Source organism: Hippopotamus amphibius, chromosome 15 (genome assembly GCF_030028045.1).
Source record: "Hippopotamus amphibius kiboko isolate mHipAmp2 chromosome 15, mHipAmp2.hap2, whole genome shotgun sequence".
NCBI lineage: Eukaryota > Metazoa > Chordata > Mammalia > Artiodactyla > Hippopotamidae > Hippopotamus > Hippopotamus amphibius.
The window spans coordinates 66253763-66277844 of record NC_080200.1 but is presented as its reverse complement, the minus strand read 5'-3'; the positions used below and the strand labels follow the sequence as shown (position 1 = coordinate 66277844).

Genomic DNA, 24082 nt, shown 5'->3' with positions numbered 1-24082 from the left:
AAGATAGGAAAATGGGAAATCAAATGAAAAACGTAGCCTGTGGAATCACACAAGTCTTGTTCAGTTCTAACTTCTCTTAGTGCTAGCCAAATGGTTCACCACTGTCCTTTGGTTTCTTTAATTTGTAGATAATCTTGGCCTCATAGGGTCACATGAGGATTGAGTGAGACAACATATATATGAAAAGCCTCAGCACAGGGTTTCTAGTAGGAGTTGAGCAAGTATCTGTTCTCAGAAACCCCCTCCCCCATTACTAAGCTATGAAATGCAGATTAAAACCTAATTAGAAGGTGACCACACACATTGTCATGCAAGCAAATTCAAGTGAAGTTAAAGGACCCAGAGGTGGAGTTCCACTGACTTTCAGAGAAGACCCACAGATAGGATGGGAATAGGAGTAGAATCCTTTCATTGGTATTTACACTAAAACTTTTTGGGTGATTTATTGAAAGCACTTAGGATGATTAAAAGACATACCATTTAAGCAGGCAATTTAAAATGCAAGAGCGCTGTTTATGCACTTTTTAGAAGCGTTGCTGATGCCCACACATGGGAAAGAAAGTTGTCCATTCCCAACACCTGGGAGATGACTTTGTGCTTACAAGGTATCATAAATGAGAAAAGTGCCCAGAATAGCTTACATCTTGGCTTCGTATCCCCCCCTGCAGCAGCCAGAGGAGCTATAAACTTGTTTTAGTTGCAGAGATTCTCTCTAACTGAAGCTGGGGGAGTTTTGACTATTCCCTTTGCAGGTCATCATTAGGTAATAAAATAAAGAGTGATGGATTGCAGAATAATAAGCCAAAAGAGAAGCTAGGATATTTTATAGCACCAGTCTATGTCTAGTTGAAATGTCCAAGTATGTGTAGAAGGCTTTGGAGAATAAATGGTAAGTGTTTAAATATGTAAGGACTGTGCTGTGTAAGCATGGCATATGTGAAAACAGAAGTCGTTGTATGTTTCTTAAGGAGGTCAGTGATATAAGTTGGCCTTTTCTTAACCACTTAGTACCATTATTCTGAATTTCTAATATTGCTTTGATGGATACCATAATTATATGTTTACTACTTTAATACATTTTTGGATTTAATATAAATCATAGTTTCCTTCCTCTGCCTTTAATAATCCAATCTGTTGTCCACTGAGGAGTAGCTTATGGGTTGTATATTCTCATAAAATTGAGCTTATTAATCCCCAGCTCTTTCAAGTGTCCCGTTATCAACCCTCTGGAAAGACAGAGCAATACCTGTGTCACACCTTTCTCTACTCAAGGATTAGGAGCCACTTTGTTTATGAAAATTTTAGAGGAATGACTTATGCCCACATATTTGAAAGGGACCCACATCTAAAGTCTCAAAATGACTGCAGCCCCAAGCTGTGGTTGGTGCAGGGGCTTCGTGGGACAACAGTTTCCTTTTGAAACTCATGAAAATAATGAAAATACTCTCTACATTGATTTAAAACTTTATAAACTTAACAAAACAAAACAAAACCCCAGCTTCACTTCAGGCCTGCGTCACGCATGTGCATCAGGGGGTGGAGAATGGGTACACCCAGCTTTCAGCCTCACCAGGAAGGCTGAGTGCCCCGGGGACCCCTGTGCCTTTCTGTGTAAGAAACAACACACATGTTTGAAACGATTTGGCCACTTCTGTCTTAAAATGTGACGTACATGAGTAAGAATAATTTGAAAGTTTCACAGATTGCAATTTAAATGTAAACATCTCTTAAGAGCCCATCATTTAAAATTCAATTGTTGAATGGCAGTTTTCAGCCACATAGATTCTAGTATGTTACCTATGTTATTGTTTATATATGTATATACACACTATGTACTATACTGTATACTAGGATAACATTAGGAGTTAACATCCGTTCTATCCAACGTGAATGTCCAGCTATGAAGTCCAAGCATATTAATTACATTTTGACATTGATCATGTTCCGCTGTATAGTTTGCAAATTAATCCTCTCATATGGCAATTATTCGTAGTTCAGATTTCTCCTTTATCTCATACCCTCTTTGTTTGATCTTGGTTTCAAAGTCAACCCCAACCAATTCCTCCCTTCTCTGGTTTCAAGCCCTTTCATCTATGCTTTGTCAAGGTGTGACTGCTCCAGGCTCTGTCAGGGCATGGAGTGGACATGACACAGCTGTTGTAGATACAATACACACGTGGGTAAAGTTGTAGGATCCCTAATCGTAGTAGACAATTTAGTCTTGTATTTGTCAAACGTAGAGACAGATGTATCAGGAGGTTCTGGCCGCTATTGCCATCATGTTTCGTCGGATCCTGGTTGGAGAATTCCTTTTACGATGAGCTAACTTTCCAAACTCCTGTGGTGTTTTCATCATCTTCCATTCATGTGTTCTTTCCACTACTATTTTTTTCATGTTAATCATCTCACATCCCATATTTCCAGCTCTTGCCCAGATGGGTAGCCCCTGGCAATATTGATATTTTTTCTATCATAGGAAAAGCAGACACAATCTTAGGCTTTGACCCGCTTCACTTTGGTGGTTCTTTGGAAACGGTGGTCCCACCGTTCCCTGCAAACAGACAGACGAGGGTGGGGGCACGTTATGGTTTCCTAGAAAGGCTGTTTAACTCACTTACTTCCTCTTTCAACCTACCAATTGCTTTTCTCCAACTCCTAAACCAGAGGTTTGGGGAAAAAATCTGAACATAAAATTTTTCTAATGCTCAGTGTACCTGGGTACCAATGTGTCACCATCTTGAAATGTCCTGCTTGCAACCTATGTTCCATGTTTGGTTGTAATGGAGGAAACATATGGTGAATTCTGCTTTTTTACCACAGGAGCATGTATGTTAAAGTATGTGTCAATGATGCAATTTGAGTAGTTTCAAATAAAACATGAAAAAGCACCTGTTATAAATAGGGAGAAATATTGATATAAAAGCAGTCACTTACTGTATACCAGGGCAGGCAGTTGTGCAATCAGATTCATTGCATACTTACTGTTGCATTTCATTATGTTAACAATACGAGGAGAATCTTTATTTTCAATTGTGAATAAGAGAAACCTGAGGGTCAGAAAGATTTTGTAACCTTCCCACAGCTGCCATCCCACAAGCGACAGAGCCCAGATTCCAGGCCATGGCCATGGGCGAACCTCCCCACCAGCACCCTTGTCTCCTCCAGGAACATTCTTCCTCTGTCTCCTTGGCGTTTAATTGACCGGTTGGGCAACAGTGGATCTTGTCAGCACAGGAAGAAGTTAGATGTACAAAACCTGTGCCTTTAATCACTTTGATGCCTGCATGGGGGACAGCCGTGCAGTTCTGCACTGCCTCGCTCAGATGGCATGATTCCTCCAGAGAACTTTGGGGACTTCTGCATCCTTTATAGCTCTAGTGGTTACCAGCTCACATGATTACACGATTTAGTGATGAAAGACCATAAAGACAGACAGAGAATATATGTTTAAAGCATTTTTAATCCAAAACTAATCAAGGAAGGCTACAGAGATGTACGTTCATAAACAGTGGCTGGTCCCTGTAGTTCGGCCTAATGCACAGCTAGCAGGCACAGAGTCTTTCTTAAGGATGTGACAGCAGTGTTTCTAACAGCATTATTTCTTTTCCATGTGGTTGAGCCAAAAGTGTGTGTAGAGAATTGGCAAAAGGGCAGCCTCCGGGGGCTTCATGATCAGAGCTGTAACAGGCTGACCGAGAGAAATGAATGTCTCACCTGCAGGTGACTGAGAGAACTGGTCCCGGGCATTCTCTTTTTTAATTTCTCGTGTGAAGAAAAAAAATGCATAATTTGCCCAGAATCATCTTTGTCAATGAAATACACACATACATACTCATATACACTGCTTTCAAAAAACTGTTCTTCCAGAAACTTTTCAACCTTCTGGATTATAGTTTTGGTTGTTTGGGAGGTAACCTGAGCTCAAAAACTTCACAGGCCCAAGAGCTGCCCTATAAACACCAGGCCTATGATCTGACCAGAGATGTGGAGTTCTTGTGTATTGATCACCTTCTGTGTTTCACACTCTTACTTAATTTTTAATCATAATATTGAATCATAGTGTTTGAGCAGCGTCTTAGACTTCTGCAGAGCTTGACATGTGGACTTTGAGTCTTCCCATGGGGAGCACGCCCAAGAGTTTCAGTGTGCTGACCTGTAGAAGAGCTGGTTACCTGAGGCTGGCCCTCAGTCTTCAGCAGTCATTACTTTATGTGCGTGACTTGTGTGAAAATGATGCCAGAGGTCAGCGAGTCAGCAGGTACCACGGAGTCACTGGCTGCTACATCCTTTAAGGCAGCTGGATGTTTCCCATCCTCTGTTGTCTATTTGGCAAACTCTTTAAGGATACACCTGTTATTTTAAAAAAATGTACAAAAAACCAGAAACACATTACTATGTAGAAAAGAGATAACCAACAAGGACCTACTGTACAGCACAGGGAACTCTACTCAGTACTCTGTAATGACTTATATGGGAAAAGAATCTGAAAGAGTGGATATACGTATAACAGATTCACTTTGTTGTACACTGGAAACTAACACAACATTATAAATCAACTATCTCCAATAAAAATTAAATTTAGAAAGACACACCAATTTTTTAATAAGCAGGACTAAATTGTGATGTATAGGCATGTATACTTGAATATTCAAAGCACAAGAAATTTAAAAAACTAGTTACTATAAAAATAGTAATAGTGGTTGCTTCTAGGGGGTCACTGAGGGGTTCGGTTTGAACCTGGACACAAAGAGGCTTGTGAGATGTATGGAAATGTTCTATTTCTTTGCCTGAGTGGTAGTTATTTTATCTTATAACTCATTATAAATGTATAATTTATGTGGGTTTTCTTTTCTATATTTGTGTTTTATTTTATAATAAAATAACAAAAAATTTTAAAAAAATTAATAAACAATGTACAAAAAAACTCCCAAGTAGGTGAAAGTCCACCTGAGCCATAATCCCCCTCTGCTGGGTTCTTACCCAAGGGACTGACGCCGGAAGGATTTGAATCACAGTCGAGAAACACTCATTGAGCACAAACGATTATGGGAGAGAAAATGTAGGTGACCCTCATCTATGTGGGGGGCTCTTTGGAGGCTGAGAAAATTGAAATGGGAAGTTGTGGAGGAGGCTAAATCAGCAGTAATACCGGTGTGCTTGCATGATCTCCAACAGCCGTCTGCCACTCTCAGGACCACAGGCTTAGTCTGCGCTGCAGCGCTGTTTTCCAGGCTGAAGGAGAGGAGGACAGAGCTGATCCTCAGCTAACTGGGACTTGCTTTCTCTGAGCCACCATGGGAATCGAATCCTTTCCTCACTGGCTGGCAAAGGCACCTGGCCACACGGTGGTTTAGAGAAACCAGCTATGAATCACAGGAAGGATTTGATTTCTTGGCCTGGTTTGTTTTCCTTATTTGTTGTTGTTTGTCTTATTTTTTTTTTTTTATCCCTATGGAAGTGATGGATCTGCCCAGATTTTCTGTAGTGAGCTGTCTCCTTGAGAGGGTGCTATTTGGAAGACCCCCTAGGTTTTTATGGACCAATTTTGCCATAGTGTTTTCAATGCTCTATTTTTACCAAAAAAAAGAAAAAAAAAAAGAGGTGGTATTTGCCTAATATGTTCTTGATAACAACTTAATGAGAAGGCATTCTATTTTGTTTTTACAAATCATGGTGCTATTATTGTTTATTTCCAATCTACTGTTTAACGTAAGAATATGTAGCACATATCAGTTCAATTCTACTATTCTTATGTGACCACTTAGAGTTTTTATTTGCAGTTAAAATTCAAAACAGTGTAACAGAGAGTACAAACCACAAGGTGTAACACGTCAGTTTGGTTAAGAGCAAATTCTATTTCATAAATGAAATGTTTTTACTAAATTTGAATACTTTAAAATTGAAATGTATTTTTCTTTTTAATGGTTAACTGTCTAAAGAAGAAATCAAGAAAATTTGTTAAAAAAGAAAGCGTTCTAAAATGGGCTATTTTGAATATGCATTACCGTGTTACAATGATCATGCGATTTGAGCTAACAGCCTGGAAACAGGATTGGTCGTAACTTTCATAACCCCTTCGGGACTCTGACATGTGTATGAGAGTATATGCAGTCATATATATGACTGAGGCTGGAATTTGTGAATGGTCAGATTTGGTATCCATAGAGACGGATGTTTAAAGGAACTGCCTGGAAGGTTACATGTGTAACAGAAGTCGTGTCAAACACACAATGTTGGTACAAATGACCATCCCAGGCCACGCCTTCCAAATGGCATTATGAGGCCATATTGATACTGGTGTCTGATGTCAACTTGCTTGAAAACAAGGAAACTTAGTTATAACAAACTTCACACAAAGTTGAATTGTGTCTTAGCAAGTTGTTCAGTACATGGTAGACATCTGACAAAACTGTATGACCCCACAGGGATCTCGCCTGTCCTGCTCCCTGTGCGCAGGGCTGGGAAGTGAAAGATGCCAGGTGAGCACAGGGTGCACGGGCCTTGGCCTTGGAGATACAGACAGTGGGCGTGTCGCAGTGTCAGGTCTATGAATCTCATTAAATGTGCACGTTGTCACAACCCCCACCCAGACCTGCTGGCTCAGAACATTGGGGTGGGGGAGGGGAGCGTGGGTTTTGATGGACGGAAAGGAGAGGATCCTCACGGACAGAGAGTTCTTAGAGTCATGGCTGGATATGCAGACTCCATAAGCGATGCCCTCAACCTACCCGTCCCTCCTCAGGAAAGTGCGTGAAGCTCCTACCGTGTGTCTGCAACAGGGAGTCCACAAAGGCAAAGCTCATTCCCTGTGCTTCGCCAGGTCCAGGGACAGCAGGGAGGAGACGGGTGAAGAATTGATTTCAAATGTTCATCACCATAGCGACAGCATTCGTGAAAGTGGTTAAATGAAATGGAACAGATATTTTACATTCAGTCTCGCAATGTCCCACGTGGATGGTGGGGAAAGCGGCTCCAGCACGCGCCGTGCTCCTGGCCCTTGGGCTGCCTGCGGTCCCTGGTCTTCATTGGCAGCTTCTGTGTTCTCTTGTGAGGAACCTGACCCTTTAGAGGGCCCTGGAGTCCAGGCTGTGCTGGTTGTTAGGTGGGTTGTTGCCAAGGGCACGTCTCTGAGTGACTTCTCTCCACTGTGTACCCGGGAAGCCCCACGGTGTGGAGGGAATGGCCGGCTGGGAGCCCAGCTGTCCTGCCTGCTGCCCTGTTCAGGTCACACTCCTGGAGCCTCAGGTTTGTTTCATTTTCTAGATGCTTTACTGCGGTATAATTCACATAAGAGAACGTCACTGCTTCCAGTGCACAATGCAGTGGTATTTTAGTAAACGTACAGCATTGTGCAACCGTCTCCACCATCCAGTTTTAAACCATTCCCATTGCCCCAGAGAGAACCCTTGTGCCTGGCAGTCACTCCCTGTTCCCACCCCAGCCTGGCAGCCACTACTCTGCTTCCTGCCTCTGTAGTTTGGCCTTCTCTGGACATTTCAGAGCAATGGAATCACATGATGTGATACGGCTTCCTTCACACCGCATACTGTTGGATTCATCCACAAGTACTGCATGCCTTTTCACTGCTGAATGGTTCTCCTTTTTAAGGATGTGCCGTATTTTCTTCACCCATTCACTCGCTGATGGACGTTTGGGTTGGGAGAGCCTAATTTTCTTTATCTACAGAAACGATCGCTACCTTTCAATTCAGTTCTGAGGATTATTGATAGTAAGATGGTATCCAGTCCCTGGGACAGAGGCAGGGGCATGGTAGGTAAATGACTATCATCAGTATTAACAAGATTCACAGGAATATGATGTCACAGTCCTGGAACCCCGAGCTTAAAGGGCACTGTTGTGAGAGACTAGATATCAACACCAAAACCAGTGGGGAAGAGAACTATCCCCAGTGGTGCAATTAAATAGAAAAAACAGCTGATTCATGAGCTAAGTGTCAACTTGATGAGCTCATAACAGAATTCTCCTAGAGCCAGCAGCCTGCTGCCACGGGGGAAGGGTGCCGGGATCACCCACTGGGATGGATTGAGTGTGTGCGGAAAAACTTGGATGATTTCAGCAATGGCTCGTAGATGCAAGTGACAACACCCCAGGGACCCATGGCCTGTGATGAGAAACATATGTGGCCACCCCGCCTCGAGACTCCGGCTGACTTCTCTGCGCTGACCACGCAGCAGTGGCTGTCCAGCTCTGCTGTGACCCTCGCGAGCTGCTATTGGCCCCTTGGTCCTTGTTTCCCAACCTGCACAAAGTCATACACAGGCTTTTCCTCCTCTCCCTGACGCTTTCCATGTGCTGCCCTCATTCTTCCAAAATATCCACTGGAATCTTGATTGACATCCTTAAAGTATCTTTTTTTGCCACCTTTGAAGTGTATATATTTAATCTGCATAGGCATCGTGGGAAACAGCGGTAGATTTTTCCTCTGTTTGCAAAGGAAGGAACTAGGTCTCAGGACACACACACACACACACACACACACACACACAGGTGCATGTGTGCACTCACCCTCTGAAGAGAGGCAGAGTCAGAACTTGAACCAGAGCTTTGGCCTCAAGAGCTGCCACTGGCCATTGCATCCCTGCAGCACGAGGCTGGGGTTTAACATCTGCTCTGCCCTTAAGAGCTGCTTCCCCCTTGTCACTCCAAACTGAAAGGTGAGGAAGAGCCAGGCCAGTCGACGGCTGGGGGAGGTGTGCGCAGGAAGCAGGACGAGTGGGTGCCAGGGCTCTGAGGCTAAAGGGAGCCTAGGTGTTCCTGAGACTGCAGTGTAGCTGGTGCAGCAGAGACATCCTGAGCCCAGGGGAGGTGGCAGGAGCACAGCCTGGAAGGAAATCCACACAGGTCAGAGGGTGAGGCTCTGGCAATTGTGACTGCAAGGTTGTAAGTAGTTAGTGATCTGATGTATGCCTCTTTCTCCCCCCAAAAATGTAGAGAAAGCATTGGCAGGAGGGCAAGAGTGGAAGCAGAACATGGTAAACGTAGCCCTCTGGGGGAGACGGTGGAGTCGGGATGCAGGGACGAGCCCAGGGAATTCTCGTGTCCCCTCTGTCTGATGGGCTGGAAGAGATTTCCAAGACCGTGTGTCCCATTTGAGCAAGGCGTGGCTGAGTTATGATTCATATGATTATTTGGTGAATCTATCACAAGTGGATACTTTGCAGAGAACATGACATGAGCTGATGCTGCGTAGGGCCCCAGGGCCGCTGCAGTGGCTCTTCCCTTTGCCTGGCCCACAGCCTTCCCTCTGGAAGCCTCACAGCCAGCTCTTCACCCGTCAAGGCCTTTGCTGAAATGCCACGTTCTCGATGAGGCCTGCTTGGCTGCCCTATGTAAAACTGAAACCCTCTTTCCTGTACGTCTGGTATGCTTCTTCATTCTGAGTTACTTTTTAATAGAATTTATTTTTAGGGCATTTTTAGCAAAACACAGAAAAATTGAGTTCAGAGCGTTCTCGTACACCCCCTGCCCCCACACATGCACAGCCTCCCCTGTTATCAACACCCCCCCACCACATGGTATATATGTTACAGTCGATGAACCTATACTGACACATCACAAACCCCCACAGTGCACAGTTTACGTTAAGGTTCACTCGGTGTTGCACACTCTAGGGTTTTGAGCAAAGGTATAAGGACGTAGCCATCATTACAGTATCGTATAAAATAGTTTCACTGCCTTAAATATCCTCTGTGCTCTGCCTATTCATACCTTCTGCCCCACTAACCCCTAGTAACACTGTTTTTTTTCTTTTTATTGTCTCCATAGTTTTGCCTTTTCTAGAATGTCATATCGTTGGCATCGTACAGTATATAGCCTTTTCAGATTGGCTTCTTTCACTTATTAATATGCATTTAAACTTGCAGCCCGCCTTCTCATGGCTTGATAGCTCATGTCGTGCTGAGTAATATTCCACTGCCTGGATGCACCCGTTAGTTCATCCATTTACCTTCTGAAGCACATCATGGTTGTGTCCAAGTCTTAGCAGCTATGAAGCTGCTAGAAACATCCTTGTGCAGGTTTTGGTGTGGATATAAAGTTTTCACCTCTTTTGGATGAATACCAAAGAGTACAATTACTGGATCTTATAGTGAAATTTTGTTTGGCTTCGTAATAAACCTCCAAACTGTTTTCCGAAGTGGCTGCACCATCCTGGATCCCCATCGGCAGTGAGGGAACGTTCCTGTTGCTCCACATCCTCGCCAGTATTTGATATTGTTGGTTTGGTGATTCTTCCAGGTGTGTAGTGGGATCTCATTGTTTTTAACATATGATGACATATGATGTGGACCATCTTTTCATATGCTTATTTTTCATCTGTGTATCTTCTTTGGTGAGAGACTGCTAATGACTTTGGCTTATTTTTTAATTGAGTTGTTTTCTTATTGTGGAGTTTTATGAGTTCTTTGTGCATTTGGATAACAGCCCTATATCAGGTGTGTCTTTGCAAATATTCTTTGCTCTCAGTTTGTGGCTTGTCTTCTCATTCTCTTAACAGTGTCTTTCACAGACCAGAAACTTTAAATTTCAGTGGAGTCCAGCTTATCAATTCCTTCTTTCATGGATCTTTTCGGTGTTGTGTCTAAAAAGTCATTGCCAAACCCAAGAGCATCTAGAGTTTCTCCTACGTTATCTTCTGTGAGTTTATTGTTTTGCATTTTACATTTAGTTCTGTGATCCATTTTGAGTTAATTTATGTGAAGGGTGTACAGTCTGTGTCTAGGTTTCGTTCTTTCACATGTGGACGTCCAGTTGTTCCAGCACATTTGTTGGAAAGACTGTCTTTGCTCCATGGTGCTGCCTTTGCTCCTTTGTCAAAGATCCGTGGATGACATTTGTGTCTGTATCTATTTCCAGACTGTCTGTTCTGTTCCGTTGATCTGTGTGTCTGTTCGTTCTCCAGAACCAAGTTGTCTTGGCTGCTGTGGATTTATAGTAAGTCATGAAGTTTGGTGGTGTCAGTCCTAAGACCTTGTTCTTCTCTCTCAACATTGAGCTGGCTGTTCTGGGTCATTTGCTTCTCCATACAAACTCTGTAATCACTTTGTTGATATCCACAAAATAATTTGCTAGGATTTTGATTGGGATTGCATTGATCCATAGATCAAGTTGGGAAGAACCAACACATTGAATTTTGACTTTCTATGGTTTACATTTTACTATGTCTATTGCATATTCTCTCTCCCCCACGCCCCACCCCACGATGGAATTTAAGCCTCACAGGGAAGCTGTATTTGTTGATTTTGTTCATTATTGTATCTGGATTGAGAAGAAGAGTGCCTGGCTCATAACAGACAATACTCATTGAGTGAACAAACATACTACATATGTCTTGGATGAGAGGAACTGTGAATTGCCTCCACTGTGGGATCCAATTCATATCTAAATGTTACACAACCTTAAATGAATCTATTGAATATCAGAGTGTTTAATCCATGGTGTTTTGGTTATATTAGGTAGCAGCCTTGACGAGATGACTCTTGGCTTAAACATTTCTCTTTGTGTCTTGGGAATGCACAGAGAGATACAGGATCTGAGACTTGAAGTTTGCGCTGTTCTTAGTTCAGATATTTTTGTGTCAACCAAAGGCAATCTTGCTAAGCAATGAGTCTAGGACAACATGTTCTGACTTTTTAGCTGGCACAATTTTATAAACATGCTAGTGGATGTGATTTATAAGAAAGTTCTTAACTATGTGATATATACTATTTATTAAGGACAAATACCATAGCCAACTCTCATGAATTTAGCAAACGAGTCCTCAGAGGTGAGCTCCCAAAGATTTGTTAGTTACCAGTTGTTCTAGAGCAGTGCTCTTCCATAAAACTTTGTGCCGTAACGGAAATACCTGTGCCACCCAGTATGGGAGCAGCTAGTCACGTGCGGCTGAGCAATGACAAAACTAAATTTTTAACTTGATTTTATATTAATTCATTTAAACTTGAATCCCCATGTGTGACTGTTGAGCAGTTGGAGGACTGAATTTTTAATTTTATTCCGTGTTAATTTAAATTACCAGCCACCATTTTGAACAGCACACATCTAGAAGCTTTCCTCTAACAGAGTTTAAATCCTCTTCATAGATTGACCTGAAAGATGTCATAACATTGAAAAGCTCAAAAAAAAAAAAACACCAAAATTTACTAATGAAAAATAAGAATACACATCAGTGATATTTAAGCTCCAAGAGAAATTTGATCTCCCTTTATAAATAACTGCCATATTCCATTAGACTATCCATGTTCTTGACTTTTTTCATATTCATTGTTTTTTCATGAGGTATGCCCATTTTGGTCCAAAAACCAGATCTTGGCTTTATTAGACTTTTTCAACTTAATAAGCACATTCTTTTACTATTTACTGACTCATTTATTCTGGATTTATTTTTTAATAAGTCCTTTCTGGTCTCTAGGTGGTCATTCATTGCATTTTTAAAAATCTTTTGGGTTAATATTTGGTTGGTTTGTTTTCTTTATTTTTTTTTTAATTTCGCTGAGTGCAGCCTGAGTACATCCCACCATTTTTAAAGAATGAGCTTTTGGTTTCTTTGATTTTCCTCTATTGATTTCCTGTTTTCTATTTTATTGATTTATGCTCTAATTCTTATTATTTCTTTTCTTCTGCTTACTTTACACTTAGTTCAATCTTATTTTTCTAGTTTCCTATGTTGGAAACTTAGATTATTGATTTTAGATCTTTCTTCTTTTCTAATATCTATAAATTACCCTCTTAGCATTTCATTGCATCCTACAAATTTTGATAAGTTGTGTTTTCATTATAATTTAGTCCAAAATATTTTAGCATTTGTCTTGAATTTGTTTTTGATCCATGTGTTATTCGGAAATGTGTGGTCTAATCTCTTCTTATTTGGGGATTTTCCAGTTATCTTTTCTGTTATTGATTTCTAATGTAATTCTGTTGTGGTCTGAGAGCAGACATTGTATAATTTCTGTTCTTTTAAATTTGCTAAAGTGTGTTTTGTGGCCCAGAATGTGGCCTATCTGGATGAATGGGCCAGTGAGCTTGAGATGAAAGTGTATTCTGCTCTCGTTGGATGAAATAATCTACAGATATCCGTTATATCCATTTGACCGCCGGCATTGTTGAGTTCAGCTATGTCCTTAATGATTTTCTGCCTGTGGAATCTGTCCATTTCTGAGAGAGGAGTGGTGAAGTCTCCAGCTATCAACACAGTAGTGGGTTCATCTGTTTCTCCTTACAGTTCTATCACACTTGGCTTCACATAGTTCGGCACTCTGCTGTTAGGTACGTACGTGTTAAGAATTGTCGTCTTCTTAGAGCGCCAGCTCCTTTACTGTCATTTAATGCCCCTCAATCCCTGATAAATTTCCCTACTTAAAAGTCTGTTCAATCTGAAATTAATATAGCTATTCTTGCTTTCTTTGGATTAGTGCTTTCATGGTATATTTTTTCCATCCATTTATTTTTAACTTATGTGTGTCTTTATATTTAAATTAGATTTCTTGTAGACAGCATATAGTTGGATCATGTTTTCTGACCTGTGACAATCTCTGTCTTTTAATTGGTGCATTGGACCATTGACATTCAAAGTTGATGTAATTGAATTAATATCTACTATATGTGTTGCTGTTTTCTGTTCATTGCCTTTGTTCATTATTCCTGTTTTTGCCTCTACTGTGTTTCTGCCTTTTGTGGTTTTAATTTAACATTTATATCATTATATTTTCTGTCCTTCTTTAGCATACCAATTATACTTCTTTGTTTTACTTTTTTAGCTCTAGAGTTTACAATATACATTTACAGCTAATTCAAGCTCACTCTCAATGGCCACCATCATTGGTGTTATTCTCCAGGGGTACATGGTGGTAGAGAAGTAACATGGTGTGCTGACAATCTGAGTTACTCAGACTGAATTTTAATCTTATCTACCTGGCTTCCTAGCTCCCCAATGCTGGGCAAATTTATGCATTTAATGTCCCATTCCTTTAAATGGGAATATTAATTATCACTTCATATGTTTGTTATTAGAATAAGAATAATAAATAGAGCAAAACACCTAGCATATTACCTGCCACATAGATGGTGCCCAAGACAAAGTAACTATAAAATTTCTATAAAAGTTGCATTTGTCTTGTAGTTTAGAAACATCACTAAGAAGACTAGAAAGGGTAGAATACTCCCAATACGAACCACACTTTTGGAGAAATGACAAAGAAGTAGAGTAAAAATGAAATGAATTGAGGATTGAAAGGCCTGTTTCTTCTAATGAGCCGGATAACTTTTTCAGGGCGTTGATTGATAGCTAGCTCTCTTAAAAAGGGCTCGTGGTGTCACCGGAGACAAGCTTGGAACCGGTTCAGTGGAGAATCCCTTACACAGCAGGAGGGAATCTTTTTTCTTTTTAAATTTATTTTTATTTTCTTTTTTATTGAAGTATAGTTGCTATACAGGATTACGTAAGTTACAGCTGTACAATATAGTGATTCACAATTTTTCAAGGTTATAATTCATTTATAGTTATTGTAGAATATTTGCTAAATCCCCATGTTGTAAAATGCCTCCTTGGAGCTTATTTTACACCTAACAGTTTGCACCTACTAATCTCCTACCCCTTTATGCTCCCCCCCTTCCCTCTCCCCAGTGGTAACCACTACTTTGTTCTCTATCTGAGAGTCTGAGAAGCAGCACTTTCTCATCACTCACAGGGCCCCCACTCTTTCTCTCTTATATGCGAGTGTTGAGTTTCCCAATGTCAAATGATTTACAGAACTGGCGATGAGAGAGGCAGGCGTCTGGAGAGCTCCCCTGCAACGCCTGGGAGACGCTGGCCTTTTCTGAAGCCAGGTTAATAATCTACCAGCTGACCTCCCCGTGGTTCCCGTGGGCAGGTGTACACCAGACATTTTATGAGCTTCCAAGTAAATATTCTTGACTCAGTAAAGAAAAGCTTTGATAAGAAGACAACATTAATCTTCCACAATTCACCTAATCATTTAAATAAGCTTGCAAACTAACAGCGAGATAGTTGAGTAACTTTTTTCTTGCGTTTTTCATGATCCTTTGATTATCAAGAGATATCAAAAAATCAGTCTTATCAGTTACTTGGTTCTATGTATTTAATGGAATTGGGGATTATTTAAATACAGAATACTGTACCTCAGACTAAATTATAAATGAAACGAGCATAAATACTTTACTTTGTTAGTGAAAATTCAGAAGTCCCGCGGAGGCAGCGGGTCACTCTTGCCTGAGGGTCTGGTCCTCTGGGCCACCCAGGATGTAGCCTTGAACCCAGGGGAAAGCAGGAGATGGTTTTGGATCTGGAACAGCTGTCATAGAATGCAGGTGTTTTAGGGGAGGAAGCCAGAAAGGCTGAGGCAGCAGGCCAGAAGCAAAGATGTGATTTGGGTGATGGTGTTGGGGGACACCCATACCCGGGCTTCGGAGGGATCTCATACTGTGGAGTGAAATATCCCCCAGAAACACCCTGCGTTATCAGAAGGGAATCAGAGATCATCGGGGTCAAGTACGATAGTTTACACTCTTTGTTTCATGAATGCAGCAAATCTTTTTTGCTTGTTTCCTGGAGGTCATGTATTTTAAATATATAGTACTGTTAAGTCTCACAAACTCATGGCAAGTAGCTGCCTTTGTCTCCACTCCCTAGAGGACAAAACAGCACAGAGGGGATGGGCACATCAGGCACAGTCACAAAGGTCACAATGTTAGAATCGGGCAGTACGTGCTGGGTGTCTGCCTCCGCTCTCTGTTCTCTGCGCGTCCACCTGGGCTCACACCAGAGATGCTGAACGTCATCTGCTCTAGAGAACCTACAGGAGCTGATCGTCTTTTCAGGGTGATTTGAACAGCAAGGGATGGTTTGCATATCAGAGAAGGGTTTTTTTTTAAGCAAAACATTACTGATTTTTTTTTTTTTTTTTTTTTTGGTTTAACATTTCAACTAGTTACCTTCAGTGGCGTGCAGAACCTCGCTGGGGAGTGCTGTCACACAAGGTTGAGCACATCCGTGGCTGCGCATGCTATTCCTGGGTTAGTTCAATTGCCGAAAGGATGAAACCCAACTGGCTTTAGCTGTTATTTAATTCCACTCTGGGCTCTTCCTTGACGAACTGCAGACTTTATTGTCTATCCTAGTTTAGTGGTAGAGTTCTAGGCCAAAAACGGTCCCCAGGGCATCCGTGGGGAGCGCCAATTACAGCCCCCCGCCCCTCCTCCTCCTCCTCCTCCTCCTCCACCTCCACCCAGGGCACACATTCCAAGTATTTCACCTTTCCACTGCTAGCTGGCACTCGGGCCCCGGGAGGTCTACCCCCGGTGGTGCTGATGGCTTCATTGATAGTTTTCCAAGTTTACCTTCTCTTCCCTCTTCCCCACCAGCAGGAACACCACGGCCAATGCTTAATCTCTGAATGTACGATAAGCCTGGTCTCCCCTCTCTTTTCTGTCTCTACCCCCAAGCCCCCTGTCCCTGAGAGGTATACTTGGCCCTTTCCCAAGATCTCAGAAGTGCTTCTCCATGTCTGTCATCCCACACTGTACAAATATTCAGACCAATGCGGGACAACTCAGGCCGCCACAGAACTGTACTTCATGAATAGGGATGGGCACTAAGCCCCTTGCTCCCCAGATGAGAATCAGACTCAGGCTTCTAAATCAGAGTCACACTTAGAACAGGCACCCAAGCGTCAGGTCTTTGAGTACCTAATAAGTGTCTAACCAGTGTCCTAACTTATCCAAATAACTTGGGAAAAATCAGCGCATATACAGTACAGTACTGGAGAGTTCTAAATGATACCTGGATAGTTCTGTAGGAGTAATTCATTGTATTCTAAAATTATACAGGTATTTTAAAACACTTCTGAGGATTTTTAAAATTAATCTGTAATCCCATGATCCAGCAATGCCACTGATACTTTTTAAAGTAAGGATGCACACCGAGTTTAAAAACTTGGGAAGTGCCTAAAGGTGTAAAAATGGAAGTGGAACCTCCCTCTTGCATCCCTCTTCCTCGCTTTTCTCTCCCTGAATGTAACTAGCATCAACAATCTCTCATCCGTCCTTCCAGGAAAATGCTTTAAGTGTAGATGCACACTTTTAAAAATGAACACATTTGGAATCACACTATATACTTTATTATACACTTTTAAAAAAATAACAGCTATCCTGGGAACCCTACAGTATAAGCCTTAAACTTACAGGCTTTGAACTTATTCTGACCTTGTTCAAATCCTTATGCTCTGTTTCCCAGATGACCCTGAAAATGTTATTTAATCAGCCTGCCTCTCTACTTCCTCACCCGTTAGAGGAGGGGCAGAATGATACCTACCTCACAGAGTCGCTGCGAGTGATAAATAAGGTGAAATATAGAAAATGTTGGCCGTAGTCTTAGGAGGTCACGGAAAAAATGTTTAGTTAAGATTACTATCAGGACACAATTATCTGGCCTTTTAAAATGGTTATGTACTCTCCAAATACATAAATGTAGTTTTAAAGACTACCCTGAATTAATTGGTAAACATTTAAATTATTTCTCATTTTAATTATTTTTTCGTTTTGTCTGTTGAGTCAATTATACATTCACACATATTTATCAATATTGCAGAAGTGCCTACAAGAAGCATTCGGCAAGAACTCCAAAAGGTTAAAATCCTAGGATAGAATTATACATGTTCAATATTGATAGATGTGGCAGGTCTGGCCCCAGTTTACCCTTTCCCGGTGTCACACTGTTTGTTCCCGTTTCTCCTAACAATTATCATTTGAAAAATACGTGTCACTCTACAAGGTAAAAGGTAGTGTCTCCATTTTCTCTCCTTTAAGATATTTTGTCATTGTTTGTGCTTTCATTGTCTTTTACGCTGTATAGACATTTACCGTGTTTCATAATCCGTTCTTTCCTATTTTCCAAATACTTTGCTTAGAAAGACCTCCCCGATTCCCTAAGAAAGTCCTTGTGCTTTCTTCTGGATTAATTTTGCCAAGTTACACTTTTATAGAAAGTGTCACGTTGTATTCAAGTTTGAATAGAGTTGTGCTACTTACTATATTAGGATGATAACTTTCTGTCTTTATGAGGGAGCTCCCCGCCACCACTACCCATATTAATATCTAGGGCTGTGTGCTTTCTCCTCCTGGGGTGGAGTCAGGACAGCTCCACACCTGCATCTCTGAAAGGATGTAGGTGAGGAAAGGGCTCAAGAGTGCGGCTGCCTGTACCTAATTCTCAGCCCCCTGACGGACCCCTTTCAATGCGTGCTCTCGCTGGAGGGAACAGCATGTCTGTGAGCAGATAACAAACCAGTGATGCGCACTTCTTTCTCCCTCTCTATTTTGCAGGCAGGCATGATAAGAACTCAAGAAGCAGACTACTTCTTGAAGCCCCTTCCTTCACACCTGGCAGGGAGGCTCAAGGATTCTGCGGGGGGTGCGCCTCCCTCCCACATCCTGTACAAAAGATCCACTGAGCCTCGGGAGCTGGGGTCCCACAGGGTTGCCATGATAGAGAAGAAGTGGGGGCTGGAAAACCACCACCTCTTCCACCATGAAGATCAACCCCAGCGCGGTGACTTCAGCCTCAGGCACCCACAGAAGCTGCACTTCTGCGGAAGACGCAAGAAATGTATGTAAGGGCGATTCTTTTGTGTATTTAATGATTTGGACATTTCTGTAAGCCGATGGAGTATTTTTAATTTTCTTCAAAGTCGTCTGCCCTCAAGGTGCTAAACCTAAGTGATGATTCCAAAGCAAACCCATCATCTGTATGTTCGGTATAAAACATCTTTCCTTGGTAGATGGATAGATAATGGTAGATGTTTGTTTGTTTGTTTGTTTGTTTTAAAGAGCTCTTCCCTGGGCAAACTAAATGACACGGTGCTCAGAAATGCAGAATCCACTGGTTCTTCAAAAGAACCCTGGCATGTATACCCAGTAATGCTATATTTGAGGTCTAGGTTTATTAAAGCTCACATGCTTTTCCTGCAGAAGTGATTTATCCCTGTGCAGGTTTATATACGTCACTCACCACATCAGAAGACAGAGTATGTGTGATATAATTTACCTGCAATTTATCACCAAGGCTTTATCGAAGTCCTTTTTGTTTGTGTCATGAACACTTAGGAAGAGATGTGATATTTACATTTCACGTAGGAACCTCTCACAAACTCAGGAACAGTCTGGTGTTTTCTTCACTTCTCACTTCCTTGGGCTTCCTCGCTCAAGCATTGCTTTATTTAGGAAACCTTTCCCAAGGAACCTCTGGAAAGCCCATCCTTCTCTGCTGCTTGGTTTCATTGGCTGCTAGACCCAGTAGACCCAGCACCCTCAAATAGAGGTGGGCATATGCAGGGGCTCCTACATACTGTGGGGAAGAGAGGATGACCCAGAATGCCTTGGCATCTACAACAGAGGAACAAATGCCACTGACCTGCCAGCACCTGTGCATCATCTGAACTCACATCGTCCTGTAATAAGTCTCAAGCTACGTTCAAATGGACTTGAAAGACTCAAGTCGAGTTACTAAGAGTGAGCTCAGTCTTAGGGGAGACAGCAGGAAGAACAACGCTGAGCACAAGGAGAGGGACCAGGAGGCTGAGAAGAAGGTCGGGGAAGACAGGCTGAGCGGGCATCACAACAGGGCACCCTGACCGGCAATGGCTTCCTGAGTCTGCGCAGACAGGGAGAAGCTGGGGGAGAGGCAGGGGGCGGGGCCAGGCGGGGCCAAGCAGGGCGGGGGTGGGGTCAGACAGGTGGGTGGGGGGAGGCCAGCAGGGAGGGCGGGACCCTGGGGTGGGACTCAGGGCAGACAGGGTCAGAGCCCAGAAGATGCTTGCAGGGCTCCTGGTGAGGGTGTGGCCAGAGCAGGACAGATCCCACCTGTCGGGGACAGAAAGATGACCCAGCACCTGTTTCCGGGCAGGAAAGATGGGCAGGGCTGTCTTCACCTCTTTGACAGGGCACGCCCCGGCCTGAAGCACGGGGCAGTGTCTGCGCCGTCCGGCAGTGCTGACCACTCTGGAACGCATGTGGCACTTTGGTTCCTATCTGGAGGCGATCAGAGTCATTCAGGCCACAGCCCTAAGGCACAGCTGTGCAAACAGGGCAGTAGGAGTATTCTGTTCGTTGTGACTGTGTCTGCACGTGTGTGTGCACGTGTGCACCTGTGTAGGTGTGTTTGCCTCCAGAGACACTGCAGAATCTCAGTAGTGGGGGTTGGTTGCTGAGAGGCTGTTATTTGAAAAAGATACTAAACTGTATAATGAGGTTGTGTTTGGAAAACGGAAAAGACGTAGCCACTGTTTGTATAATAAAACTGGAAAGAAAAGTGCCACCAACGCCTCTTGCTGGTGGGCGACATCAGTGGTCGATCTGGTGCTCTTTGACTTGCCAGGGTTTCTGCCACCTCCTGCAGGGCACGTGGCAGTTCTGTACCCTGGACTCCTGAGCAGCTGGGGGCCCTTTGGGGCAGAACTGACACGCAGCACCTCCAGGGTGAGCATTTAATTCTCAGAACTCTGGTACCTGTGCAGGGTATTTCCATGATGTCCATGAGGCTTGGGACTTCCCTGGAGGAATCCCAGTTTTATGTCTCAGTGGGGTTCACACCTACAAAGACTCTTCCCTGATAGAGTCTCTGGTTCAGAAAACGAGAGGTTTTTCTGTGTGTTTAGACATCTCTCTGCGGAAAAGGGCAGACAAAAGCAGATTGATTTGTTTGAAATCAGTAGTGTTTCTGGACCTCAGGCTCATGCTTAGCTCGCTGCTTCTGGCTGCAGGCATCACGGGTGGGTTTTGAGCAGGGACTCACGTGTTTGGGGAAATGCTGCAGACCGTATTGAGAGGGGAGTGCTTTGCTCCGAGGGGCTTGTCGGAGCCCTGGCCAGTTAGATCACCACCCCCGGTGCTTCTTCCCCTTTTCCGCCGATACTGGGGGCCTGGAGGCTGCTGTGCTCCTATGGTGTGTCCACTTGCACCCTGTACCGATGGGAATTCAGGCTAAGGGCCCTGGGACCACACTGCCAGATCTGAAATCCATTTCCAACACTTTCTAGGGAGGGATGGTGAGAAAGTTATGCACATTCCCCATGCCTCTGTGGCCTACACCCAGGGCTTGTGTAGAGAACGAATGCGTTACAGGGAGACACCCCTTAGGGCGGAATTCACATCTGTGTAAGTTGCATCAATGTAAATGGCGCATGACAGCTGCCTGTGAAACTGTAGCCAGTGTAACTGTTATCCTCCTAAGGACTGGTTTAGGTGTGGAAGTATTTTAGCAGAGAGAGAAAATGCAGTGGACATGGGTATCAGTCCATCAAAACAGCATCTTCTAGCAGCGTGTCCCGTGAATAGAGTGGCCATAGCTTTCGAATTAGTGCCACCTAAACATGGGAATACTTTGAAGCCTACATTCACATGAGACAATCCTAACCACATTTTCTGAGGCATCCACTAAACCTAATTGTTTTTAATGTAGTGTTAACTTAGTGATTATCAATGCCAAAGCTATTTTTAAACAGCTTACTCCAAGAGGACCGAGTATATTTTGTCTTCCCATTCAATTAGGTAAATATTTATGATACTTTCTGGGAAACTCAGCTCTGCAGTGATGTGAATCTGTCTTGAGCAGTTTATAACCCCATTGGAAATACTACAGACAAACCAGTTGAATGTCTAGCAACTTTAAAAACTATTAGGTCATTAAAAGTCTTCAAGTAAGAACACAGTGTAAGACAGCGCTCCTTTTTGTAATTATTAGTTCCATTGCTGTGTCCATAACTCCTTTCCTGAGCGTGATTCCACAGGTCCTTATGCTCAGGATCCTCAAACATTGTGCTTTTAGACGCTAGGACTTCAGAGCCAACGTGATCTTCTTTTTGTCTTAAATCAGGGCAAATTTATACGGTCAGTATAGCGATGAATTCCATGACATCTAACTATGCAAACTTTATATAAATGTAGTGTTCCACCTTAAAACAAGTTTTGCATCACAGTTTTAAGGGTTTCATGGTTCGTTTCACGGACATTCATTTTTAAAATCCATTTTCTTTAGCATGAGTTCCACCACTAGTTTTGTGTGACAACTTTGCTTTTATTTCCTCCTGAACGCCCCCCTTTAGACATGCCCAAGCCTCCCAAGGAAGACCTTTTCATCTTGCCCGATGAGTATAAATCATGCGTAAGGCACAAGCGGTCCCTTCTGAAGTCCCATAGGAACGAAGAACTGAACGTGGAGACATTGGTGGTAGTTGACAAAAAGATGATGCAAAACCACGGCCATGAAAACATCACCACCTATGTACTGACAATACTGAACATGGTAGGAACGCCCTTCTTGTTGAAGTCATGTTGTAATTCCATCTAAAGGGGCGTATGTTTGTGTTTACATCCTACTTTTACCTGTGGATTTATGTCTCGTTTTAAGCTCTTTATTGGAATAGAATTGCTTTATGTACAAGAAATATTTTATCTGTGATAACTCCTTCACTATTACTGTGCACCAGTCAGAAGAGCCATTTTCAGTCCTTCAGAGAATAAAATTCGGAGGATGAACAATTTGACCTTCTCTGTAAGCCAGTACCTATTTCGAGTTTACTGATGTCTTCGTTTATCAGAAGTCGGTAAGAGGATGCTGAGACGTGTGAGTGCAGTAAATCTGCCATCAGCATTATACGTGTGACTTTAGATAGCTGTATAGAAATACCCATCTTTTTAGGAGTATGAGTTTTTAAGTATTGAATATACATTATTTTATCTACAAGAACAAGAAACAGTACTCCCTTTAGGACGTCACTGCAGGTAAGGTGTGGCAGCTCTAGTTGTTAATGAAGACTGGCAAGAGGTATCTTTCAGTCCCGTTTCAGCTGCAAGAGCTACGCATAACAGAAGACAAAGTCTTGGGCCACCAAAGTGTATTTTTAAAATAGCTGTGATGACAGCATTTGCAAAATGTTTTCTGCCCTACCTCTACAAACAGAGCGCCTGTAAATACGTTTCTGTTCCCCGCGATGTGGCGTGGCTGCTACCACTGTCCTCATTTTTGGCGGCCTGGTGGTTTGTGATCTCGCAGGGAACTGAGGGAGTGGTGACCCGGAGGTGCCCCCCACTGCAGGTCTCTGACAGGTGCGGGTATCGCCTCCATTCTGTGCAGCTTCTCCAGCGTTTCTGCACGTTCGGTGCCAAATTCGCTCCCTGCTGCTTCTCCTCCGGTCGTCGGGTCCTTGCTCATCACCCCACATGTCACTCTGATCACTCATTTCTACACCGGGGACCAGCACCGCTAATGTCCTGTCTTTCCTTGATCACTTTCTTTCCACATTGTTTTCCTTCTCTTTCTTGTATCCTCTTGGCCTTTTCCCAGGAACTTCTCTTATGCTTTCAGACTCTTCAGCTAGGACAGGTTGGGGAGTGCTCGCCTGTGTATTGTCACTGTGAGTTAAAAACAAACTAACAAAAAATCCCTCCTTACGTCTAATGAGGACACTTACCAACTAGAAGTCCTTGCAAGCCCGTCATTGGTGTTTGGTAAGAGGTGGAACCCTCCTCCCCAGACTTCAGCATTTTACTTCCAGACTCCAACAGTAAGGATCCAACCATTGGTGTAATTGGCTGTTATATATTCCCATACCTGTGTGTCTAGCAGTGTGAGAAACTTAACATTGCTGTGTCACTGGAGAACACAGGATTGGCCTTCAGCTGTGGACTCCAGACTAAGGGCTGGGGGAAAAGGGTGCCATGTATGGGGACTGATTAGATTACCTGTCTTTTTCAGGTGTCTGCTTTATTTAAAGATGGAACAATAGGCGGAAACATCAACATTGCCATCGTAGGTCTGCTTCTTCTGGAAGAAGAACAGGTATTCTATCTTTGAAACCAACAGATTTTTTCCCCCCAGAAAAATAAATGCAAAATAATGCTTTGTTTTCCTAAATAGAATTCTTCTATGGGTTCTTTATTTCTCTTTCCCTTGGGAACAAACATATTTTAATATTTTGTGTCTAATGCAATGAGTTTCTTGTCAATTTCTGTAATGCTTATTTGAACTTTTGTAATTTTTGTGCAGGAGTGG

The 24082-nt window shown here is 42.8% G+C and overlaps 1 protein-coding gene across 1 annotated transcript in view; it reads left to right on the top strand.

Annotated features, from left to right (window-relative positions):
• The window catches only part of ADAMTS16 (ADAM metallopeptidase with thrombospondin type 1 motif 16), a 158769-nt gene that overhangs the window by 20621 nt on the left and 114066 nt on the right, over window positions 1-24082 (top strand). The window contains exons 4-6 of the mRNA XM_057709433.1: window positions 18358-18640; window positions 22134-22333; window positions 23786-23869. Coding sequence (XP_057565416.1) covers window positions 18358-18640; window positions 22134-22333; window positions 23786-23869 — 567 coding nt within the window. The remainder of the gene's footprint in view (window positions 1-18357; window positions 18641-22133; window positions 22334-23785; window positions 23870-24082) is intronic.